Source organism: Physella acuta, unplaced genomic scaffold (assembly GCF_028476545.2).
Source record: "Physella acuta isolate Inbredline_101_S28 unplaced genomic scaffold, ASM2847654v3 ptg000126l, whole genome shotgun sequence".
NCBI lineage: Eukaryota > Metazoa > Mollusca > Gastropoda > Physidae > Physella > Physella acuta.
The window spans coordinates 87,501-111,500 of record NW_026731645.1 but is presented as its reverse complement, the minus strand read 5'-3'; the positions used below and the strand labels follow the sequence as shown (position 1 = coordinate 111,500).

Sequence of the window (24,000 nt, the reverse complement as noted above, 5' to 3'; positions counted from 1 at the left end):
TCTGGCATGGTTCCTTTTCACTTTATCCTGCATGGTTCTCTCCACAATATCCGGCATGGTTCTCTCCATAATATCTGGCATGGTTCTCTCCACAATATCTGGCATGGTCCTCTCCACAATATCTGACATGGTCCTCTCCACAATATCTGGCATGTTTCTCTCCATAATATCTGGCATGGTTCTCTCCATAATATCTGGCATGGTTCTCTCCACAATATCTGGCAAGGTTCTCTGGTTCTCTCCACAATATCTGACATGGTTCTCTCCACAATATCTGGCATGGTTCTCTCCACAATATCTGGCAAGGTTCTCTCCACAATATCTGGCAAGGTTCTCTGGTTCTCTCCACAATATCTGGCAAGGTTCTCTCCACAATATCTGACATGGTTCTCTCCACAATATCCGGCATGGTTCTCTCCACAATATCCGGCATGATTCTCTCCACAATATCCGGCATGGTTATATGAGTACAGCAGAGCTTATAAAGACTCAGATATTAAATTTTATATCCATTGAAAAATAAGAGCCATGTTTTTGCTATTTTTTTATAATAACTGTCATAACTTGTAAATATACAGAAAAGCGAGAATTTCAGGAACAAAACCTAAATATCTCATTCATTTAGAAATAATGAGCTTTGGTTAATAAAATTGCTCTTCGTGTTGTGTTAACAATGTAATATTCAATTTTAGCATGCAACGATACTACCACTAGAAAGTATTATTTAAACGTGCATGCTGTTAAAAATATGATAATGCTAAATCGTTAAGAACGTAGTAGATTTAGCATAAACACCTTTAGCTATATAAATATTCCTTCAGCAGACATAAACACTGGCACTATTTCTATTTCTAGCTTGATGGTGTTTAAAACGATTGCGGCAAGAGGAAATATCGTCATTGAATCAACGGACACAGTTAAGTTGGATCGAGACTGGTACTTTAATCAGCTTTCAGATTTACTGAGATCCACTTCAAAAAGGTCAGGAAATAGAATATAGAACATGCTCTATTAGTTTCAAAAATTATGTTTTACATGATTGTATATATATATATATATATATATATATATATATATATATATATATATATATATATATATATATATATATATATATATATATATATATATATATGCCATAAATAAATTATATATATATATGTAAATACCATAGATAAATTATATATATATATATATATTTGTGTGTGTATGTGTGTTATGTCAATAATAAAAGCCATGATTGGGTGTATAATTCCATGTATTGTCGGTTTTTTTATTACCAGAGCTCTGGCTAATTACATGATGGCTCGCCTGCTTACCTTTACTGAACTTCTGGACTTTCGCTTCATGGAGTTAAATAACAAATATCCTGCAGTATGTATTTATTTATGTCTACTAGGTATCCTGGCAATTGTTAGATATACTCACTGTTGCATGGTGTGTTCACATATGTAGTAGATGTGTGAAGGGGGATGAATGAGGGTGAATGTTGTTTATACATTGTACCCTGCCCCATTCCTCCCTGCTCAATCCTCGTTTTGTGAGTTGTGACAGTCTGGTTTGTGTAATGCTATAAAAGGTGTGTGAAAACGCGTGGATTGCCTCAGTTTTGTTCATATCTCACAAAGGTTAGTGTAGGTTACTTCTTTAAGGTTAGTTAGCCGTTGTATCTTAGTTTTTGTACTAGCGATCGTTTTTTGTGTTTAGAATAGACTGCTTTAGTGTGGTTAGTATTTAGTATATAAAATATTGAACTATTTTAGTATTAACGAGCCGTTTATTTAATTTCGTATGGTGTTTTGTAACCCGTTTGTGGTTGTTCGTCTTATATTTTGCGCTAAGCACTGGATCACCCAAAAGTCGGTTCCGTGTGCTCACAACTCATAAAGTATTGAAATGCATTGTTTAACTTACTTTAAGGCACCGTTCAAACGTCAATAAGATTTAAACTTTAAATTATTCCATGCGCTCAGACGTATGCTTTCTTTTATTTTTTATCGTTAAACCACTCAATAGAATCACAACTCATACATTGAAATCTAGGTCTTGAATAAAAATTAGAATATAAATTTCGTGTACCTAGGGTAGTAAAAATGTTATCTATCTAATGTCGTAAATTTTCGTACACCTACTGTTGTAAAATTATATTTATCTAATGTTGTAGAAATTTTGTGTAATGGTGGAGAAATGTCATGTTCCAATAGTTGTACAAATTTAGTCTATAGGATGTTGTAGAATTTCGTGTTCCTATTGTTGTAGAAATTTCGACTACTCACAATTACAGGATCAATCCAAAAAAACTACTAGTACACGGTGGTTGCAGTGCTTGAAAACTACGCAGGAGAAACTCCCAGAAGCTGTTTATCGGATGTATGTGGATAAACACTTCAGAAAGGAGGATAAAGATTCCGTGAGTTATGTCTAACTTTCATTTAAAATTTTAAAAGGAATATATTTTCAAAAACATTCTTTGTAACCCGATTGCAGAAGTTGAGTTTGATTCTGACTGTAGAGCAATTTTAATATTGTATGTTACGATGATACTTTATAGCATAGTTTTGCGTGGCTACATATTTAATTCATATTGTATGTGTGTACACCGGGGGCGGAACTAGAGTACAGCCAGACTCCGCAATGCGAGGGGGGGGCACGCAATGTAGGGGCCCACAGCCGACCGTAATCAATTTTTTATAGTTAAAAAAATTAATATTTTTGCATTTTTGACTTGATGGTTTTTTGTAAAATGACTACTGTAGCTGCGATTGTATTATCTTTATTCTATAGACACCATACCACGCTCTTGTATATTATTTTTCCTTTTGTTTTTAAACCATTGTGAAAGCAGAGTCCTCTTTCTCCTACAATCAAACACACGATGTGGTCGGCAAAATTCCTTCGAAAAGAGGTTGCTAGATATTAAGACGATTTTTGCTTCTTTAGAGCATTGGTTGGGGGGCCCACAATCCATTGTGATTTTACAATGTAAAATGTACTTTTTACTTTCTCGTATATACGAAGTATAGAGAAAGTCTTGTAATCGTGCAAAAAAAAATCGAGATTTTTACAAATCTCGACGTTTTACACCTCACTGATACGGAAAAACATAATTTTGCAATCTTGTCCGCATGTCTGTGTGCCTGTCTGTCTGTGTGTGTGTGTGTCCGTGTGTAAACACGATAACTTGAGTACCGTTACAGCTAGGTTGATGAAATTTCATATATAAGTATTTTATCAAAATCGTAGATCCGTATCAACTTTTGAGCGATTTCCGATAACCGGAACTGGTACTTTTCCTACTTTGAATTTTTCAAAAGCCTATAACTTGAGTACTATTTCAGATAGATAAATGAAATTTCACATGTAAGTAAAAGATCTAATTCTCTACCTTCTGTAAAATTTTGAGTAATTTCCGTTGACTGGAAGTAGTAATTTACGCTACTTCCGATTTCTCAAAAAACTAATGTAAATTTTAAAAGTACTAATAATATTGCGCACTATTATGCGCTTTTTTATTTGGCGTTCACTTGGTGTGCAATTAATTTGTCTACGAGATTTTATTCTATTTTTAAAACTTTAAGTATTTAAAATGGATTAAAAATCCTGTCTATAGCCCGAGTTCCCATCCCCTGTTATTTTTTATAAGAATATTCGAGAAAGTTTAGGGGAGATCACTCCCGGTTTATTTTGTTTTGGTAGAACTACGAATCTGTACTATCCTGTATTCTAGAAATAATCAGAAAGAATATAATGACAATAATTTCGGTTGTATATACATTTACTTATTTTTGTTTTGGGGTCATCCATAAATGATTTTTTACCTCCCCCCTTTCCCCTCCGTCATACATCGTCACAAAATGCAAGACCCCCCCTATTTTGTATATAACAAACAGATCAACCACAGTAGTGATGTTATACATTAGCTAACACGTGCTGTTGCGTAAAAAGTATATGCATGAGCTGTAGTATGAAAGATAGGGTAACGCTCAAAACACTTCCATGACTTATTTCCATTTTTCTAAATAGTTAAATAGGGGTGCTTATGAGCTCCTTTTAAATTATTATTTGAAAAAAAAACATACTAAAGAATGTCAGAGTACAAAACGGAAATCTATTTAAAATTAACAATATAAAGACAAGAAAACATAAAAAATAAACATAACAAGAGAAACCATTTCACATACAAAGCTTTCACATTTTATTTTCATTTGACAGGCTGGAAGATAGAAAGTATTACAACAAACAAACAATGAAACCGAAATTATCAAAACAGACAAATGCACTTACGCACACACACACAAATGACATGCTGTTGAAATCTGTTTTAATTGAAAAAGAAAAACAAAATCAGTTTTTTTTAACCCGATCAGTTCGGAAATGAGCATCCTATGTTTGTATTCTGTGTTTGTACATACACACACACACACACATATATATATATATATATATATATATATATATATATATATATATATATATATATATATATATATATATATATATATATATATATATATATATGTATATGTATATACATATATTTATATATATACATATTTATATATTTCTATATATACTATATACTGTATATACTATATATTATATATAAATATACATATATATTTTTTTTACTCTTGTTAGCTTTATATGTTCTAGCAAATAGTCAAGAGTTTTGGATTAAATAGCATGTGTACCTAAGCAATAAAATTTGCATTAAATCATGCAATATTACAATGAATCGGATTAGCATGCACAGCTTTTAAAAAATTATTTTCTTTTATGAAAATAAAATTTTAAAATATTGAGATGAAAAAAGAAAAATGAACATGCTGAAAAATCACTTTTTTTAGGTAATGGCTATGATCCATAATATCACTGAGACTTTTCACGAGATATTGGATAAAAATACTTGGCTGTCCAACGAAACAAAGGCACGAGCAAAGACCAAGGTTAAGAAGTTGTTTTATAAGTTCTATGTAATTTATAATCACAAAGCAATTTATATATATATATATATATATATATATATATATATATATATATATATATATATATATATATATATATATATATATATATATATGTATGTATGTATATATATATACTAGCCGTCCCGGCCAGGCCCTGCTCTGGCTTCTGTAATAAAACCTTTCTGTTAAAGACCATTACCTGTGTGTTTAGTAATCATTCTATACCCGGCATTGCCCACCCAAAACACAACCAACCAAAACCAAAACAACAAAACGCAAACATAACGCTAACACAATTACAAATACAAACGAAAACAAAAACCTAACAACAAACCCAACCACAACCACAAACACCAATACAAACACAAAGAAAAAACAAACAAAAAAGCAAATGAAAACAAAAACCTAACAACAAACACAAACACCAATACCAACACAAAAAAATAACGAAAAAGCAAACGAAAACAAACCAAATCCAAACGCAAAACCAACCAAAAACACAAATACAAACCCAAAGAAAAAAACACAAACAAAAACGAAAAAAAGAAAGAACAAAAACGAACCAAATCAAAACGCAACCACTAACGCAAACCCACCTAAACACAAAGAAAACACTAACGCAAACATAAACGCCCGGGGCAGAATCGCCTGTTTTAGCTTAATAAACGACTATAGTACCCCAACTTATTCATAGTTTTTGCACTCACTTAAACGAACGCGCCTGTTTCAATTTAATGAGCAATTATAATACTCCAAGCTTATCCGTAAAATACCTACAACATTTGCACTTGATCAATCCCCGCTAATTATGTAATTATTTTTTTCCCAACACCAAAACAAAGTAATAAAAAGTAAATTCTTTTCCACTAATGCAATGGTTTTTCAAAGGGAAGTAATTGTGTTTTCCTAATTTATCAAAGGGAAGTAAGTGCTATAGGACTAAATAAAGACATAATTAGAGTTTTTGTAAAAGATGATATTGTTTAAAAATTGTGTTTAATGAACATGCCGACAATTATTACTATCTATCAGTTTAAAAAATGAAAATTATTTCCTAACACTTTCAATAGTAATTTTTTAACTCATAAATTTAGACAAATGTGCATGGTAATAGTCTAACACTTTAATCCATAGAAGTATGTCAACGACAAACATGTATTTTTACATACAGAATTAAGCTTTATATATTAGATATATATATACATACATATATATATACATACATATATATATATATATACATACATACATATATATATACATATATATATATATATATATATATATATATATATATATATATATATATATATATATATATATATATATATATATATATATATATATATATATATATATATATTTACATTAGCTATCAGCAATGGGTTTCAATGTTGGATATCCAGAATCTCTTTTAGATGATAATAAACTCAATGCATACTATTCTAATGTAAGTCGTTTTTACAAGCTTTCACTTAGTTCATAATGTCCGTTTCTTTGTTCGTGTGTTTGTTGCAAATCTTGTAACTCAAGCTAAACCCTTGGGCTGATGTGGTCGGGTCGTTAACGGTCATGGCTACTAAACCGAATAGTCTACATTTCTAACCCTTGCGCAGACGAGTCTCGATAGCTGGGGTAAGAAAATCCAAAATCAAATAAACATTCCATTGCAATTTGTTCTTTGATGAACAAAAAAGATTGGGAAGCAAAACCAGACAAAATCGGAGTCGACGAGCCATATGGGACATGTCATGTTATAAAACGTAATACGTAATTATGTTACAGGATATCACTTCCAATATTACACTTAAATAAAGCGGGGGTTATCTCCTTTAAACTCTCTCGAATATTCTTAAATAACTGTAGGGGGGTATTTATTTTCAACTAATTAAAATTTAAAAAATAGAATATTATCTCATAGAAAAAAGAATTGCACACCAAGTGTACGGCAAACAATATGTGTATAATAGTGCGGAATATTAGTACTTTATAAATTCGAATTCGTTTTTTGAGAATTCAGAAATAGCGTATATTACTACTTCCGGTCATCAAACATTACTCAAAATATGTAAGAAGGCTAAAAATTAGATCTTTTACTTATATGTTAAATTTTATTTATCTATTTTAAAAAGTACTAAAGTTATTGGCTTTTTAAAAACCAAAAGTAGAATAACTTCCCTTTCCCGTTTAACGGAAATCGCTGAAAAGTTGATACTGAACTACATAATTGACATAATACTTATATATGAAATTTCATCAACCTGGATGTAACGGTTCTCAAGTTATCGTGTTCACTAACGTACAGACATACATGCATACACACACACAGGCTTACAGACAAGATTGTAAAACTATGGTTTTTTTTTTCAACTTTTTGCACTTACTCTATACTTCGTATACGAGAAAGTAAAAAAAAAATATCTTTATTACTTTCTCGTATATCTTGAATAGTCTTGTAATCGTGTAAAAAAAAATGAGATTTTCCGAATCTTGACGTTTTAGAACTTCCTGAGTCGGAAAAACATAGTTTTTCAATCTTGTTCGTATGTCTGTGTGTGAATGTGTGTCTGTAAAAACGATAACTTGAGTACTGTTAAAGCTAGGTTGATAAAATTTAACTTATAAGTATTAACTTGAGTACTATTTCAGGTAGATAAATGAAATTTCACATGTAAGTAAAATATCTTATTCTCTGCCTTTTATCAAATTTTGAGTAATTTTCGTTGATCAGAAATAGTAATTTTTTTTTTGCTATTTCCGATTTCTCAAAAAAAGCATGTAAATTTATAAAGTACAAATAATATTCCGCACTATTATACATATTTTGTTTGGCGTTCACTTAGTGAGCATTTTTTTTACTACAAGATTCTATTCTATTTTAGAAAGTTTAAATAATTAAAAATGGATTTAAAATAGTGTCTATATCCCGAGGTGCCTTCCACCGTAGAGTTATATGAGAATATTTGAGAAAGATAAGGGGAGATCACTGCCGTTTTTTTTTTTTCCAAATTTTCTCCTCAGGTTTTTAAGCCCGGATTTGAAACGCTCGGATTTTTCGAGTTGTCTCTAACAATGGTTAAAAGCAGCGCATTGGAAAATTTAAAATTACTTGCAGCGGAGACAGAATACCCGGAGAAGTAAGAAAAATATTAGAACAATTGTAGACAGGGCTTTTTTTCCATAAGGCATTATATTTAATTTTGAAATAATAACATTTTAATAATGTTTGAAATAGTTGTAGTTTTTTTTTGCTATCTACAGGTGGCCCGTATCCACATCTGTCGCTCATGCTTACCATATCCCTACAAGGAACAGCATATGTACGTTAACCCTCGGTGTAATTATATTTTTTATTTAATATAGTCAAGTTAATGATAAACAATCCACGTTTCTGTGTGCTAAATTAAATTGATTCGTGATTTATTTACAGTACTGTACCACGCAATCACTTTACAGTACTGTACCACGCAATCGCTTTACAGTACTGTACCACGCAATCGCTTTACAGTACTGTACCATGCAATCACTTTACAGTACTGTACCACGCAATCGCTTTACAGTACTGTACCACGCAATCGCTTTACAGTACTGTACCACGCAATCGCAAAATCACACGTTAATTACAAGGATTTCATTCAGATATCTCTCAGTGATAGAGGGATGTTTAAAATTACCAGGGGGTAGAGGGAATATGAATTTCCCTAAAGCTAATACTTTAAAAAATATATATTTACTATTGGGTTGTATTTTTTTTCATTACGTCCGGAGCGAATAATGGGGGGGGGGGGGGGTGGACATCTTTGCCTAAAAGAAACTCTGTTTATTGAAGTTACCTCCAAATTATTTTACAGAGAATCTGTAATTTAATAACATTTCACAAACAAATAAATACCATTGTTTAAAGATTGAAAATGATCTCGAGAATTTTTAAATTTGTATTTATTAATGTATCTATTTGCTTAGTTATTCTTGCTGGAATCTTACAACCACCATTTTACTATCGTATGGGCTCAAGGTAATGCGTTTATATATGCATAGCATTTCTTCTAATTGCCATAAACAAAAGAAGAAGACTTTATATAAAGTATTAAATATACAATATCGAAAATAATAAATAAAGTAATGCATAGGCCTATATAATATTATATATATATATATATATATATATATATATATATATATATATATATATATATATATATATATATATACATATTTGAAGTATTTGTCTATAATTATTGCATTTTTTTTAAAATCCAGAAACTTTATATTAAATATGATATTTCTAAAATTAATTTTAAATTTCTAAAATCTTATTGAATATTTAAGCTCTATGAATTATGGCAGTATCGGATCAGGGATCGGTCATGAAATATCCCATGGATTTGATACTGCGGGTGAGTGTAGCAACCATGTGAGAAACGAAATCAAACAGAGATTATTTCTAATTTTTAAACGGTATTTTAAAAGATGTGGGGTGTTTTTTTGTTGGTTTTGCTTGAAAGAGAAACACCACTCTTCTTTTAATTTAGGGTTAATAATTTAAATAATAATTAATAAGTAAAATTGGAATTGTATTTAAAAAAAAAATATTCGTTGTTATTACCAACAAAAAACGAATATAATTTACTTAATATTCTCTAAAGCATAGTTTGAGTAAAAAATGGAGGCTATACTTTTATAACTACAACCTATTTTATTTATTAAAAAAAATTATACTTGTTTCTATAGGAGAGGAACACAAATCTATTGAAGAATAAGTACTTTTGACGAATTAATGTTCTTTAGTTTAAACAAATGAAGACGTGCTTAACAATTACATTTTTTAACTTTAAAGGTTCACACTATAAAAATTAATAAGTAACTTGTAAATTGTATTCTATATTGAAAATAACATTTTATTTTTACAAGTTAAAGTGATAAAAATAACATTTTACCTTAACAGGATGGAAATCATGATGAAAAGAAAATTTTTACCTTCTCGTTGTGTACAACACAATAAAATTATATGTTTACCTTCTTACGGTGCAAACTATGTTAACAATGACATTTATACATTGACGAAGCTAACAACATGATGAAAATAACATGTTTAACTTTACAAGGTTCACAATATGATGAGAATGGAGAACTAAATGATTGGTGGACTTGGAGTGACAAATATATCTTTAAATATCTTGCAACTTGCTATGCTCATCAATACAGTTTTTACAACTGGGAAGGTCACCAAGTAAATTTTAAAAATAAAATTATTATGAAAAAAAAAGTTGCTTGTACACACAGAGACACACACAACACTCATTCATACACATACACACATACACACATACACACACAAACACACACACACACACACATATATATATATATATATATATATATATATATATATATATATATATATATATATATATATATATATATATATATATATATCAAGAAAGGTTTATATAAGTACTCATGTATATGTGTGAGCGTATTAATTGTACATGACATCTAACTATTCTTAAAGATATTTTTACATTTTTTTTCCAATCACATTAGTTGTTGATAGGAAAGAAGTAAGTACTTAGCGACGAAAAATAATATTAAATTGGCACCATTGGTGATGTTAGGTGCTGTTGATTACAGGCAAATTGCATTAAAACACAATTTTATTTGAGATTTTCAGTTCCTGTAAATTATATTTAAATCTATCCACAAACTATTTTTATCATACAAGCAGAAAGAGATAAAATTCAGATATTTTTTTATTTAAAAAAATAGTTGTTTTGTTTTAGAAGAAAACTTTTTATTCCGGATATTTAAACATATAATTGTACTAAGCACCATAATGATTGGAATATTTCCATGTATTTGAATTAATGGAATGTTGATATAATTTCTTGCATTAAAATGCTCATAATTCACTTGTGGTTTTGAATAGGTGGATGGTTACAAGACCCTCAATGAGAATTTAGTTGATCATACAGGGTTAGACCAAAGCTTCTTGGTACGTAAGAAATGAGCATAGCTTGGTGCGGTTAGATCCTTATACCTGAGAGAGAGAGGGTGAGAGATAGAAAGAGAGAGACAGACAGAAAAAGAGTTGTTTTTTTTCAATAATAGTTCGCTATAAAAATATTTCCTTAATATACATATTTCCGTTATTTAAAAATATGACTTGTATATAGATAATAAATATTTAATTTTACGTTTACGTTTACGAACGAAAATAACGTTATTTGTTATCATCTTTTTTTTCAATTCCATACCCAGGCTTACAGAAGATGGGTAACAAAAAGAGGTGCGGAAGAAGAAAAGTTACCTGACCTTAATCTCACTCATAACCAGATTTTCTTCGTTAGCTTTGCCCAGGTAAAACGCTATTTACATTTTTAAAAAGCTAATTGAATATTTTATTATCTTTATTTTCATAAAATTTAGAGTACATCTGTTATGCTTTTTAATGCTGATTTGTTAAAACATATTGTGTTATGAAAGATTTAAAACAATATTTTATTGGGGCCTAATAAAATAAAGCGTGAGTAATCACCCCTTAGCTTTCTCGCATATTCTTATTTAACAGTAAGGGATAAGGTAATTCCAGTCCGACCGGGTTTTAGAAATGTTTCTTCTTTTTTAAAAGACAGAAGCTTAAATTTTAAAATGCAATATAAAATCAAGTAGAAAAAAATAATTGCCTACCAAATTGAACGCAAAAATAGAGTGTATTATAGATCGGAAAATTAGTACTTGATAAAGAAACATTTCTTACGGGTTTTTTTTATGAATTGGTAATAGCGTCAATATTATTTTAAACAAATTCACTAAAAATTTGTCAGAATCAAGAGAATAAGTATTCATACTTATGTTTAAAATTTGATCCATCTAACTGAAACGGTGCTTAAATTATCGGTATTTTAGAAACCAGAAATAGAGTAACGTTAATGGAGGTAACTCAAAAATTGAAAGTGAGTTAGCTATAAGATCTTTTGCTTTTATGTGAAATTTCGTCAAAGTTATAGCTCTCCCAAAAAACTACAAAAAAGTATCACTTTCGTTTACAAAAAATTGTCAAAATTTGAGAAAAAAAACAAAAACATACTATTACAAAGGAATAGGCTTTTTGAAACTGTAAGCAGAGTAAGTAACGTTTCTTTTTACCGGACATCGTTTAAAATTCAAAACTGAACTACAAATGCGATATACCTATAGTATAAATGCTATTTTGTTAACTTAATTGAATCGTGTTTACAAAAAGGCAGCAACACAGACACCCAGACATACAGATAAAATTGCTAAACTACATTCTTCTAAACTGATCTCGATTTCGATTTTTTATTTATTTGAATATACTAAAACTTCACAAGATCACAATTGTGCTGGATTTCTCAGGTTTTTATTTTTGTACATACATTTAATTTGATGTCTAAGTGTTCAATTTCTAAAATGTTAGGTTACTTTTTTCATTAAACATTCGAATTAAAATGCATTGGTTATCAGTCACAAAAATTAAAATTGGTAAAAAAGATAGTTTACAAAGATTAAAATTTCATTAGAGGATAATCTAATTACTTTCCTTTGGTTAGTTTTTAAATTTGGAAAATATAATTCAAATTGGATTAGTAAACTGCAATGCGGTACGTAAAAAAGGAGATTTTAAATAATAAAATGAACATGAATTCTTCCAATCGTTATTGTTAAAATGTATTAAAAAAGTGGGTTTTTTATGTTGCAGTCAAAGAGACCAAAAACTAACATTAAAAATAAAAATGTAAGCCTGAAAATAATCCAGAAATGTAATAATATTAAATAAATGTTATCGAAGTTGCAAATCCAGAAAACAGTTTTATTTTTTTATTTTAAGGCTACATTTCTGTTTATTTTTATCAAACCTAAGTTATGACATAAGTTTTCACTTTTGTAGTGCATACATTTATGGCTCTAACTCTACAGGAACTCCGTGATTAATATTCTGAAAACTCCATTTCATAAAAAACATAATAGTAATTTGTGCTCAAAGCTTTGCAGATATAATTATTTTAATTTAGCCATATTTTATTTTTCATTCTCCGATAAATGTAAACAATATAATACTTACCTATCGTTGAAAATAAAATAAGTACAATAATCTACTAAGATTTCATAATTTACCTTTAGGTAAAATGAATAACTACTCGAAAAAGCTTAAATTATTAAACCTTATCTTACCTCTTCTTCATTTTTGTGTCATTTAACTAGCTTTTCATTTAGTTTTTATATACTTAAATGCTTTAAGTTTGGCTAAACTTAGTAAAAGATTTTATAATTCTATTCATAATTTTCAGCTATGGTGCTCTAAAGTAAAAGACGGCTTTCACCCTTTTATCTTACAATACGAAACACATGCTATGGGCAACGTTCGGTGTGTACACTTGCCTTACTCTTTAATATTTTAAATGCAGAGTCAATTTCTATCAAGATCGTCTAACATAGTATAGGACATAAATTATATTGAATATGTTGAGTACCGTTAACTTACATCAACGTAATGTTTTCATACAAATTTTTTGTAGATATTGTATAATCTATACACACACGTTCATGATACAAAAACGCATAATCCGCATTATTAAATTATGTTGAATTTTTGTTACTCTAAAACAGTGTTCAAGGACCACTCTGCAACTCTAACTATTTTGCTAGAACTTTCGATTGTAAGATCAACTCAACCATGAACCCTGAGAATAAGTGTTTTATGTGGTGAAATGCGCTTGTATCTCTCTCTATATATAATATTATATATATATATATATATATATATATATATATATATATATATAATATAAATAATAAAAAAATACCTGTTTAAATATAACTAAAACTTGGAATAATTTTTTTTTTGAAATCATATAAAATAAACCTAACAATATCATATATACCAAAACATCACCGAAAATGACTGATTCGATTCCGACAAATTTAAATGCGATATTTGTTATACGTATGATTTAGCAGATAGACAAAACAATATCATTTGTTAAAATTTAATATATTTTCATCTTTAAAATAGACTACAACATTTTGTGAAAGTTTACTGTATCACTGTGTAAAATTAATATTTTGAGCCAGCTTATTATTCTAATTTAAACCATCCATTGTTAAATAAATATCAAAATTAGAGTTACAGTTTATACTAAAAATAAACATTAATTTGGGTTCATGAATTTATTTATGGGTTAATTATTTTATATATAAAACAATGAATGTAAATAAAACTTATATACATCAATTGTATTTTGTGTAATAATTGGTTAGCATAAGTTTTGTGTAGCTTGATTTTATAGTTTTATAGGTTTTTTATTTTAAGTTTTGAAGCAGAAACATGCATACAAATATATACCAACGATTGCATCTACATTTCTGCACCAATGTTTTCTGTTGAATTGATTGTATTAAACACAACCTGATCACATTAAACATAAATTAGCTATATAAAATATAATACATAGTTAGTCTTTTCAGAAACGATCATACGGTTGGAGTATCTTCAAGGAAAAAAAATTAAGCGGTATAAAATATAATACGATTTTAGTCTTTTCGGAGACTGTGGTGCAATTGTACTTACCTTCTTGTCAGTTTTTTTTTTTTAGTTTTAGTTCCAGTGTAATGTTTCTCATTGTTATAATTTTCCCCCGTTACTTGAAATCATTGAAAATACCTGATTTATAGTTTTACGTTTATAAAATTTCTTGATACATTTCAATGTTATTCTAAATCCTTATTTCTGTTCTAATTGCTACATATAATTTACGGTTTACCCATTAAAATATAATGCGTTTTATTACATTTTAATAAATTTGAAAGAGTCCTTAATAGCAACAAGTTCACATTTAGGACTGCTTTATTTGTTTCTTAATACAAACTAGCCGTCCCGGCCAGGCCCTGCACTGTCAACTTTGAAAAACGTATCTGTAAAGGACCATAACTTGTGTGTTTAGTAATCAGCATAAACCCGGCAAAACACAACCAACCAAAACACACAAAAAACGCAAAGATAACAGTAACACAAAACAAACACAAACGAAAACACAAAAACAAACGCAAAGACAAACCCAACCACAAACACAAAGAAAACACAATCACTAACGCAAACAAAAAAGCAAAAGAAAACAAATCCAAACGCAAACACAAACCCAACCACAACCAAACGAAACCAAAACACACACAAAAAAAACAACGCAAACATAACACAAACACAAATACAAACACAAACGAAAACACAAAAACAAACGCAAACACAAACACAACCACAAACACAAAGAAAACACAAACACAAAGAAAAAGCAACCGAAAAGACAAACGCAAAAAAAAGCAAACGAAAACAAACCTAAACCCAAATCCATACGCAAACACAACCACAAACGCAAACCTGAACTCAAACACAAAAAAAACACAAACGCAAAGATAAACTCAATGTGTCCACAGTCTAGCCCGGGGCGCCAAATCGCACCATGACGACGTGCGGCGTAACCGCCTGATTCAACTTAGTAAACGACTATAGTACCCAACTTATTCATAGGCTTTTGAACTCACGTACGCAAACGTAGGTACCATAGCGAACACGGGAAGGCCCGGGGCGCCAAATAGCGTCCTGTCGGGGTGCCGGAGGACGCCCGGATTTGATTCACTTAAAAACTATAATAACCTTTCTTATTCATAGTCTATCGCACTGTTTAAAACGAAATTATGCACCATAGCGCTCACATGATAGCCCAGGGCACCAAATCGAACCGTGGAGTGGCGCCAGCGGACGTGCCTGTTTCAATTTAGTGAACAAAATTATAATACTTCAAGCTTATCCGTAAATGGAAAGAATTAAACATATAGGATTTGTAGGACCTGGCTTATTAACAGTTATTGATTTTAAAAAATAATTAGTAAACAGTACGTTCAGTGTATAGAATAAATAAAAGGCAGTATTCACAATACCAACGACATTGCACTTAATCAGTCCCCGCTAATTATATATTTTTTTTCCTCACACCAAAACAAAGAAAAAAAAGTAAATTCTTTCTTCCCCCGATTTGACTGGTTTTTTTAAAAAAGGGAAGTAACTGTGTTTTCAAAATCAAGGGACGTTATGAGAACTTAAGGACAAAATGCAAATAGATTTCAGACACAATTTTAGAAATTTTATAAACGTTGATACATTTTTGTTTTAATTTTATGTAATGTTCATATTTGAAAATTATTATTCTAAGTATATAAAATGAAAATTGTTTTTAAAGACTTTCAATAGTAATTTTTTAACTCATAAATTTAGACAATGAGCACTATAATAATCTAACACTTAAATCCAATCAATTACAAACATTTTACAAACATATAAATATACACAATTGAACTTTATATCTTAGATACTACAGCTAAATTTTTCATAAAGATCTATATATTTTATTGTATAATAGGCATGAAAAGCTGGTTCCAAATGGTTCCAAATATTTGTTGCCAGAAAGCATATTTTTCAACCAAAATTGAATATTTGTGTAATAAGTACAAAATCACCTCCGGTTTTATTAAGAATGGAAATAGTCAAACAAATAAATACTTGTAATATAATATAAATTTAGCAAACACTTTTATTTTTAATATAGATTAGCAGATTAATGGTGTTGTGCTTATAGGGGATGTTAAATTATTTAATATAAATACAATACTAGGCCATACATTATGCATCATAGACAACTATTGTGTATTTTATCATGGAAAACTATTTTTCTGACTATCATTCATTTACTCTCCCTGGACATTCCGGTTGTCTTCGAGGAGAGGTTGAGGAAGGTTTTAAAAAAAAATATGAATTGATAAAATAATTCTAAAAGGCTTCTCAACAACTTATATTCAATACACATATATGAAAATGAGTATAATCGATGGTTCTCAAACAATTAAAAATGTTAAAATGTAACTTTAATTTTATCGCTTGCCATATATATTTTAAGATTTAAAAAATGTAGTATGATTACATAGACGTTTCAAGACTATTCTAATAATTACACGTTACTTACCCTGTTTTACTTACTTGTATACAAAGTATAGAGAATTGTAATCGTGCAAAAAATTCGAAATTTTGCAATTATCGACATTTTACACTTTTTTACACCCTGAGTCGGAAAAAAAAGTTTTGCAATCTTGTCCGTATGTCTGTGTGTATGTGTGTGTGTATCTGTAAACATCATAGCTTTAGTACCGTTACAGCTAGGTTGATGAAATTTCATATATGTGTATAATAACTAATTTGTAGATCCGTATAAACTTTTCAACTATTTCCAATAACCGTAAGTGGAACTTTCTCTACTTTCTATTTTTTAAAATCCTATTACTAGACTATTATTTCAGATAGAGAAATGAAATTTCACATATAAGTAAAAAGATCTTATTCTCTGCCTTCTATCAAATTTTTAGTAACTTCCGTTGACCGGAAGTAGTACTTTAGTCTATTTCCGATTTCTCAAAAAAACGCATGTGAATTTATAAAGTACTAATAATGTTCCGCACTATTATATACATTTTATTTAGCATTCACTTGTTGTGCAATTCTTTTTTTCTAAGAGATTTTTATTCTATTTTAAAAAGTTTAAGTAATTAAAAATGGATTTAAAATATTGCCTATATCCCGAGTTGCCATCCCCCGTAGTGTTATATAAGAATATTCCATAAAGTTTAGAGGAGATCACTCCCGGTTTATTTTACATAATCTCATTCTAATGTTACATGTTACTTACCTTTCGATTTGTATCTTGAAATAATTTTGATTATCAGATTTGATTCAGCTAGTAAGAGATTTTTTTTTATTCCTCTCTGTGCACTGGATTTTAAAGCAACTGCTTCCTTTATTAGTTTTATAGTGTTCAAATAATATTGATAGTTTTTATTTATGTGTAAGGTTCCATAAACAATGTGTATATCAAACGTAGGCCTATATTGGGAAATGTAATGTCCGGTGTATTACTTGAGATGTTTTTTGTATCTGCCCAATGGGTTCGACTTAGCTAACATGTGGATTAGCATGTATACGTTCAACGACAAACTGTACGTAAGTTTTACAGAAAAACTTTTCTGCTTGACGCTTAAGGCGAGATTTGATAATAATGCAATGATATATGAGCTTAGGCAAAGCAATATTAATAGCTATTTAAAACAGAATGAAATTATATAATAATAGTAATATAGTTTTTCGGCTTAAAGCAGTTGCCTTTAAATTTTAGTATGGATATTTATTCGCTAATAAATATTTATACTATTTAAGCTTTACAGTAGTGTTTGTTGTTTCTTAAAATTCTGTTAAATATAAATAAAAAATAATAATAAAAGCATAATATTATTCGGGTGATACCTTTTTTTAATGGATGCATACAATTAGTTACATAAATAATTAAAAGCATAAATCTATTAGAAAGCATCAGGGTAATGCTGAATACGACAAAATTGAAAGCATTACATGCTTAAATCATCTGTGTGGAGATAAAAAATGAAGTTCTCATTTTTTTATGTCACCAAGTTGTTGCTTGAAATGCTAGTAAGAATATTAAATACGATGCACACTATTCATGTTTTCAGAATGTGTTTTTATAAACATGTTTCATAAGAATTAAGCCTTTTTTAAATTAAAAAACAATTGATTTTATTGTATAATGATTATTTTCTACCTATTTTCACACTATATAAAATTTTTAAAAAATGTAATTGAATTATGTTAAACCAACTTTTAAATCATAAAATAGTTGTTATCTCAAAAACAACAATGTAACAAGAATGTAGTTGGTTTTAAAACATTAAATTACCAGCAAACCGAAAGTATAACTACCAGAATTGTAGCCATTTTAAATTACCATCAAAATATCCCTACCTAAAAGTTAACATTTGCCCGTCTCCTTATGACAAACGTTGCCACATTTTTTGTCGCATTTGTTTTCACAGTCCAATCCCCACGATCCATCGATACAGTCTTTAAAAAAAATTGCAGGTATTATGCAAATAGTTATGCTATAGAATTGTCAACACACAATTCGGCGGGTTCGATTAAACCTGTATCACACTATCTTTAATCTTTATTATATTTCTGTTCTAACGTTAATGCTTTTTAAAGATAAAAACCAAATAATGTGTAAACTTTTGTACAATATTTAAGCTAAAAAAAAATAAAATGACAATTTTTAACAAAACAATATAATACTTACCTCCAAATATTTGAATTTCGCATATGTTATCGACGAAATCAGAAAACGAACTTGATTTAGTATTTGGGTTAGTTATTTTGACTTTTGATACCCTGTTTAGCTTTTCAATATTCAAATTGAATTCCAATTGCATGGTGCTTTCATTTGTGTAGTGAAGTAGGCGTGTTGATTGCTCATCAAATGCATCTATCACAACTCCCGAGGACTTCACATCTTCGCCTAAGTTTTTTATGAAAGACTGATTCAGCTTTTTGTGTGATCTATATAAATAAATCTCAATAGAATATATAGGTACAAAACAACAACAAAAACATTGAACAAAGGTGATTCTTTGATCTGAAAATGAGACGATTTATCAAAGTTACATAAGCAGGATATAGAGAAAAATTCAAGGAAAAACCAAAATTGCTAAGATCTACAATCCAAAAGTGTGGATGTATTGCAAACGCCTTGTGCTAACCATCAGCAGCATAGCCAAATAGGTGAAGATTTGATCACAAAGAAAAGAGAAAAAAAAAATTAGACCGAATAAAACTAGTTCAGTTGCCTTTGAAACACAACCAATTGCATGTAAAGGTCCCAACTTGGGCGAGTCGCTCTAATCACATTAGGTTGGAGAGTCGCGTTTGCATCCGGGTGCATCACGATGGATGTACAGGAATGTTATATTTACACATAAATGTTTTAGTCAAATATACCAAACGGTATCCCTTCATATTCCAAATACGGAAACACGTCAACTCTATTTTATCTGTGCAATGAATCGCAAGATTCGAAAGGGTAACTTACAAACGTATACAATTATCTACCAGGGTAGTTTCAATGTTTAGTTCTGGTTTCTATGTATGCATATGTTTTTTATTATAGTTGTTTTTGTTTTTTATATATTTAATAATTTGTTTTAATAATCGTTTTTAAGTATGTATCAGTTTTTATATTTATTTTGTTCTACGTTTATTCCAATTAGAGACACCTCTAATATTTTCACCTGTTCTTATTTCCTTTTTATTCGATAATATTTACTATGGAAGAGTTACACCAAGTCTTTGTGACCTTACGAGTAGCCCTGTTATGACCCTGCGAAATCTAAGCGTTCGTATTGTTCTGATTAAGAGGCTATCTTGAGTCTCAATTAACCCGGTTTTACCACCACTATCAACTTTTCTAAGGATGCAGTTTTATGTGCACGACCTAATCAATTTCTTTATCATCTCATTATTTTGAAAATCTTTTCAAGTTCTAATCTAAGTGTCCGGAGTTCTCAAGAAAAGATATACGTATGTGTTCTTCATAAAGGCGTACAAGTTCGCCTGAATATTTTATGCTAATTTGTGTAATTTTACTACTTACGTTTTACAATCATAAACATACTTATAATAAAACAAAGGTGTCGTTTTTATTTTATTTTAAGTCAGTTCTGAACGACTTTAAAAGATAATTAATTTTATTTTAAGTGATGTAATTATGAAACATGTAGCTAATGTAAAAATGATTACTGACCGTAAACACGATTGTGCAGTCTAAAGCGAGAGATTGATACAGTTTTGTGAAAGCTAATTTCAATGAAAGGAGTTTCTTTAGTGATACTGGTTTGAAGAGGTTCACAATTCCACCAGTTCCCATCTACAGTATTGTCAGCATTTGTAGAATCAGGTGTCAGAACTGCTTTTTGTTTCAATGCAAGATTACGTCCTGAATAAAAGTAAATATGGAACAATAATTGAATTAAAAAACCTTTTAAAACCAGTTTTTAAGTAATAATGCTCTAAAAAGTAGAAAGTACATGATTTTCTTGAAATATATAATACAATACTACTATTTAAATAAGTATAAAGCAAATCGTGGGTCATTATATTATCTATTAAATAAGTTTCCTAATATTTAGAAAGAGATCTTCGCTTTTCTTTATAGTTATTTAAATAGTAGTGTATTGTTATAGATCTATATTTCAAGAAAATCGTTTATTTTCTCCATTTTAGTGCTTTATTATACAACAGCTTGTTTTAAAATGGTTTTTATGCATTTTTTAAAAATTTACAACAGAGTTTCAAAACTTAAAACGATTGCGCGGCAAATAAACATAAAAATGCGCATACAATAGTGCAGAAAGAGTAGTACAACTCCGCCTGTAATAAACGCTTGTAAAAATGAAGGGTTTAGAAAAATTGTAAACAAAAAGTGCAATATTCTAGAATGGAGTATATTTTATACAGAAAAATTGCATTTGTTATTAGAAAAAAAAAAGAAGATAGATTACCTCCACTGAAATACACAGAACACAGAGATGAAACGCCGGGACCCTTAAGAACTAAAGCGTTCGCCAATTGGTTATGATCACAGTAAATGTCCTGAATATTATCTTCTGTATATTTTTTAGCATTAGGGCAGGTGAAAGGGGAGGTCATCGTCTGGTACTCGATTTGAACATCTTGTGTTTTTCCTGGTATTAGAGAAATGTTAGAGGAAAAATAGTTTCATGTTTTTTCATGGTATTATAGAAATTTTAGAGGAAAAATAATTTCATGTTTTTTTCCTGGTATTAGAGAAATGTTAGAGGAAAAATAATTTCATGTTTTTTCATGGTTTTAGAGAAATGTTAGAGGAAAAATAATTTCATTCTCTTTCACAGTTCAGATCATAGCATACTTTGCATTTTCTCTATCGATAATTATAGTTTCACTATTCTGTTACTCTATCTACCTATCTGTTGGCAATACTAAGAGACAACCCAAGCAAAGTAAAAAATTTCACAGTTAACGGAAAACGAAACGTGACGTCACATGGAACATAAAGTAGGAAACAGTCTAAAGCCGGAAAAGTAGGCCTACACACAATAATATGACGCCATTGAACAAACTATTTAAAAGCCCTTGCCCCAAAAAAAAATTTACAATAATACTGACGTCATCGATACTTCATAATAAAGCCACTACCATTACCACCGAAAATAATTGTCTAATTTTAAAAGGGGTCTGCGTGCAGAGGATTTCACGCCGAAGAAAATCTATTTTTTTCGCTTTCGGTTAAAATTGAAGTAGAGATGGTGATTTTGGTTTTGGTATCAGTTATGAGAAAAAGACAACACTATCAACCTAGCACCCGTTGTATTTCACCCTCAACGGGCCATTTATCTCGTTTTTAATAGTTAAATAATATTAATCATACAACGTGATTTAGTAATATAAATTATACAACGTAATAAAATAGTATATCTTTATTATTTATTGTTTAGTAATTTAAAAAATTACAATGTGATAAACAATGTCACTTCTATTTTCGCCAATTTAGTAATATAAGACATCAAACGTGATAAAAACGTACACCTCTATTGTTAATTTAATAATATAAATAATAAACATGATATAAAAAAAACTCTCTTGTTTTACCAATTAAGAAACGTAAAACAAACAACTTGATATAAAATGAATACCTTTGAGAAGAATCGTACCGTATATGTAAACTAGCCTTATGTAGGAGACGGTAAAAACACCCCCAAGTTCTAGTGTTAAGCTGCTTGCTCCATTGTCGAGGCAGGTGAAGTCGTCACCGTCTGTTACTGTGTTGCTGCTGTCGTGATCAATTAGCAGATCCACTGCATTTAACGATGTTTTCAATGAGCTTATTTACCGATTTTTTTATGAACAAATTTTACAAACCCTATAAGATTAAAACGCAAGTGAAAAGCAGATGCAAAAAATTCAGTGCATGTATTATCTGTGAGTTTCCTGTAATCACAATATAGCCCAACAGGCTGTGTTCAAACTACGCCTTAAAACCACAAGGCCTGCATTTTCTGCTGTATAGCCTCCAGCTTCCTGTATGTTCTGTTCATTTTGTCTATGTACTAAGCAACTACATAGACAGTGTAAATACTCTTCAGGGCCTGACTGTCTAAATGTAAGGTAGAGTCCACCTGCTTTAGTGTGATGAGAACAGGCTGAAAACACAGACACAGACACACACACACACATGTATATATATATATATATATATATATATATATATATATATATATATATATATATATATATATATATGTATATATATATATACATATATATATATATGTATTATATATATATATATATCTATATATATATATATATATATATATATATATATATATATATATATATATATATATATATATATATATATATATATATATATATGAGTGTTTATAAGAGTGCATTATTCAATTATTATGTTTAGCCACATATATTAAGTACATTGTTTCTAACTTAAAGATAAAAGACAGCATATTTTATCGTAAAATTCATCACAAACTCCAGGGTAAAATTTAGAGCAGCATAAATATTCCTTAATATTCTTTAGAAAATATTGTGTATATAATTTAAATTCTTTTAACGACATCTTTCGTTAGGTTAAGTGTTGTTAACTTCCAATAGACATCTTACCGTACTGGCAGTATTTGCCAAACCAGCCAGGATAACATTTTACTCCAGGCCTACAATGTCCATCTTCATGGCAGTGATCATCCTCGCAGTTACACTGGTACTGTTTTCTTGAACCAAACCATGTAGGGGCTTCAAAAAATTTGATAATTTCAAAAATGTTGAGGCTATTATGAATAATGATTATGTGATTTTTTTTATCATTATTGTCGATTGATACGAAAAATATGTGTAGAAACTCACGGAAATAGTAACAAAAGTTTAAAATTTATTTTTCTAAATTGTAAAACTATATATTTTATAATTTTTGCATTTTAATAATACTTAAATTTAACTACATTGGTAATTAAGTTTTAAACCAATTTATATCGTACTTCCTATCGATTCCTTTTCACACTGGCCCGTCTCCCGTTG

General features: G+C 29.6%; 2 protein-coding genes across 3 annotated transcripts in view; one reads left to right on the top strand and one right to left on the bottom strand.

Annotated features, from left to right (window-relative positions):
* Nucleotides 1-859: 859 nt before the first annotated feature.
* LOC131934985 (neprilysin-like) lies at nucleotides 860-13,724 on the top strand. The gene is made up of 14 exons (XM_059291261.1): nucleotides 860-981; nucleotides 1,284-1,374; nucleotides 2,285-2,410; nucleotides 4,848-4,946; nucleotides 6,340-6,417; nucleotides 7,989-8,104; nucleotides 8,229-8,287; nucleotides 8,931-8,982; nucleotides 9,297-9,364; nucleotides 10,073-10,197; nucleotides 10,894-10,959; nucleotides 11,226-11,324; nucleotides 13,277-13,353; nucleotides 13,596-13,724. The coding sequence occupies exons 1-14, from the start codon at nucleotides 860-862 to the stop codon at nucleotides 13,693-13,695; spliced, it is 1,278 nt and encodes a 425-aa protein (XP_059147244.1). The 3' UTR covers nucleotides 13,696-13,724.
* Nucleotides 13,725-18,357: 4,633 nt separating this feature from the next.
* LOC131934981 (uncharacterized) overlaps nucleotides 18,358-24,000 on the bottom strand; it is a 37,146-nt gene continuing 31,503 nt past the window's right edge. For both annotated transcript variants that reach the window (XM_059291256.1, XM_059291255.1), the window contains exon 6: nucleotides 18,358-18,445. The gene's annotated coding sequence lies outside the window, so the exon portion shown is untranslated. The remainder of the gene's footprint in view (nucleotides 18,446-24,000) is intronic.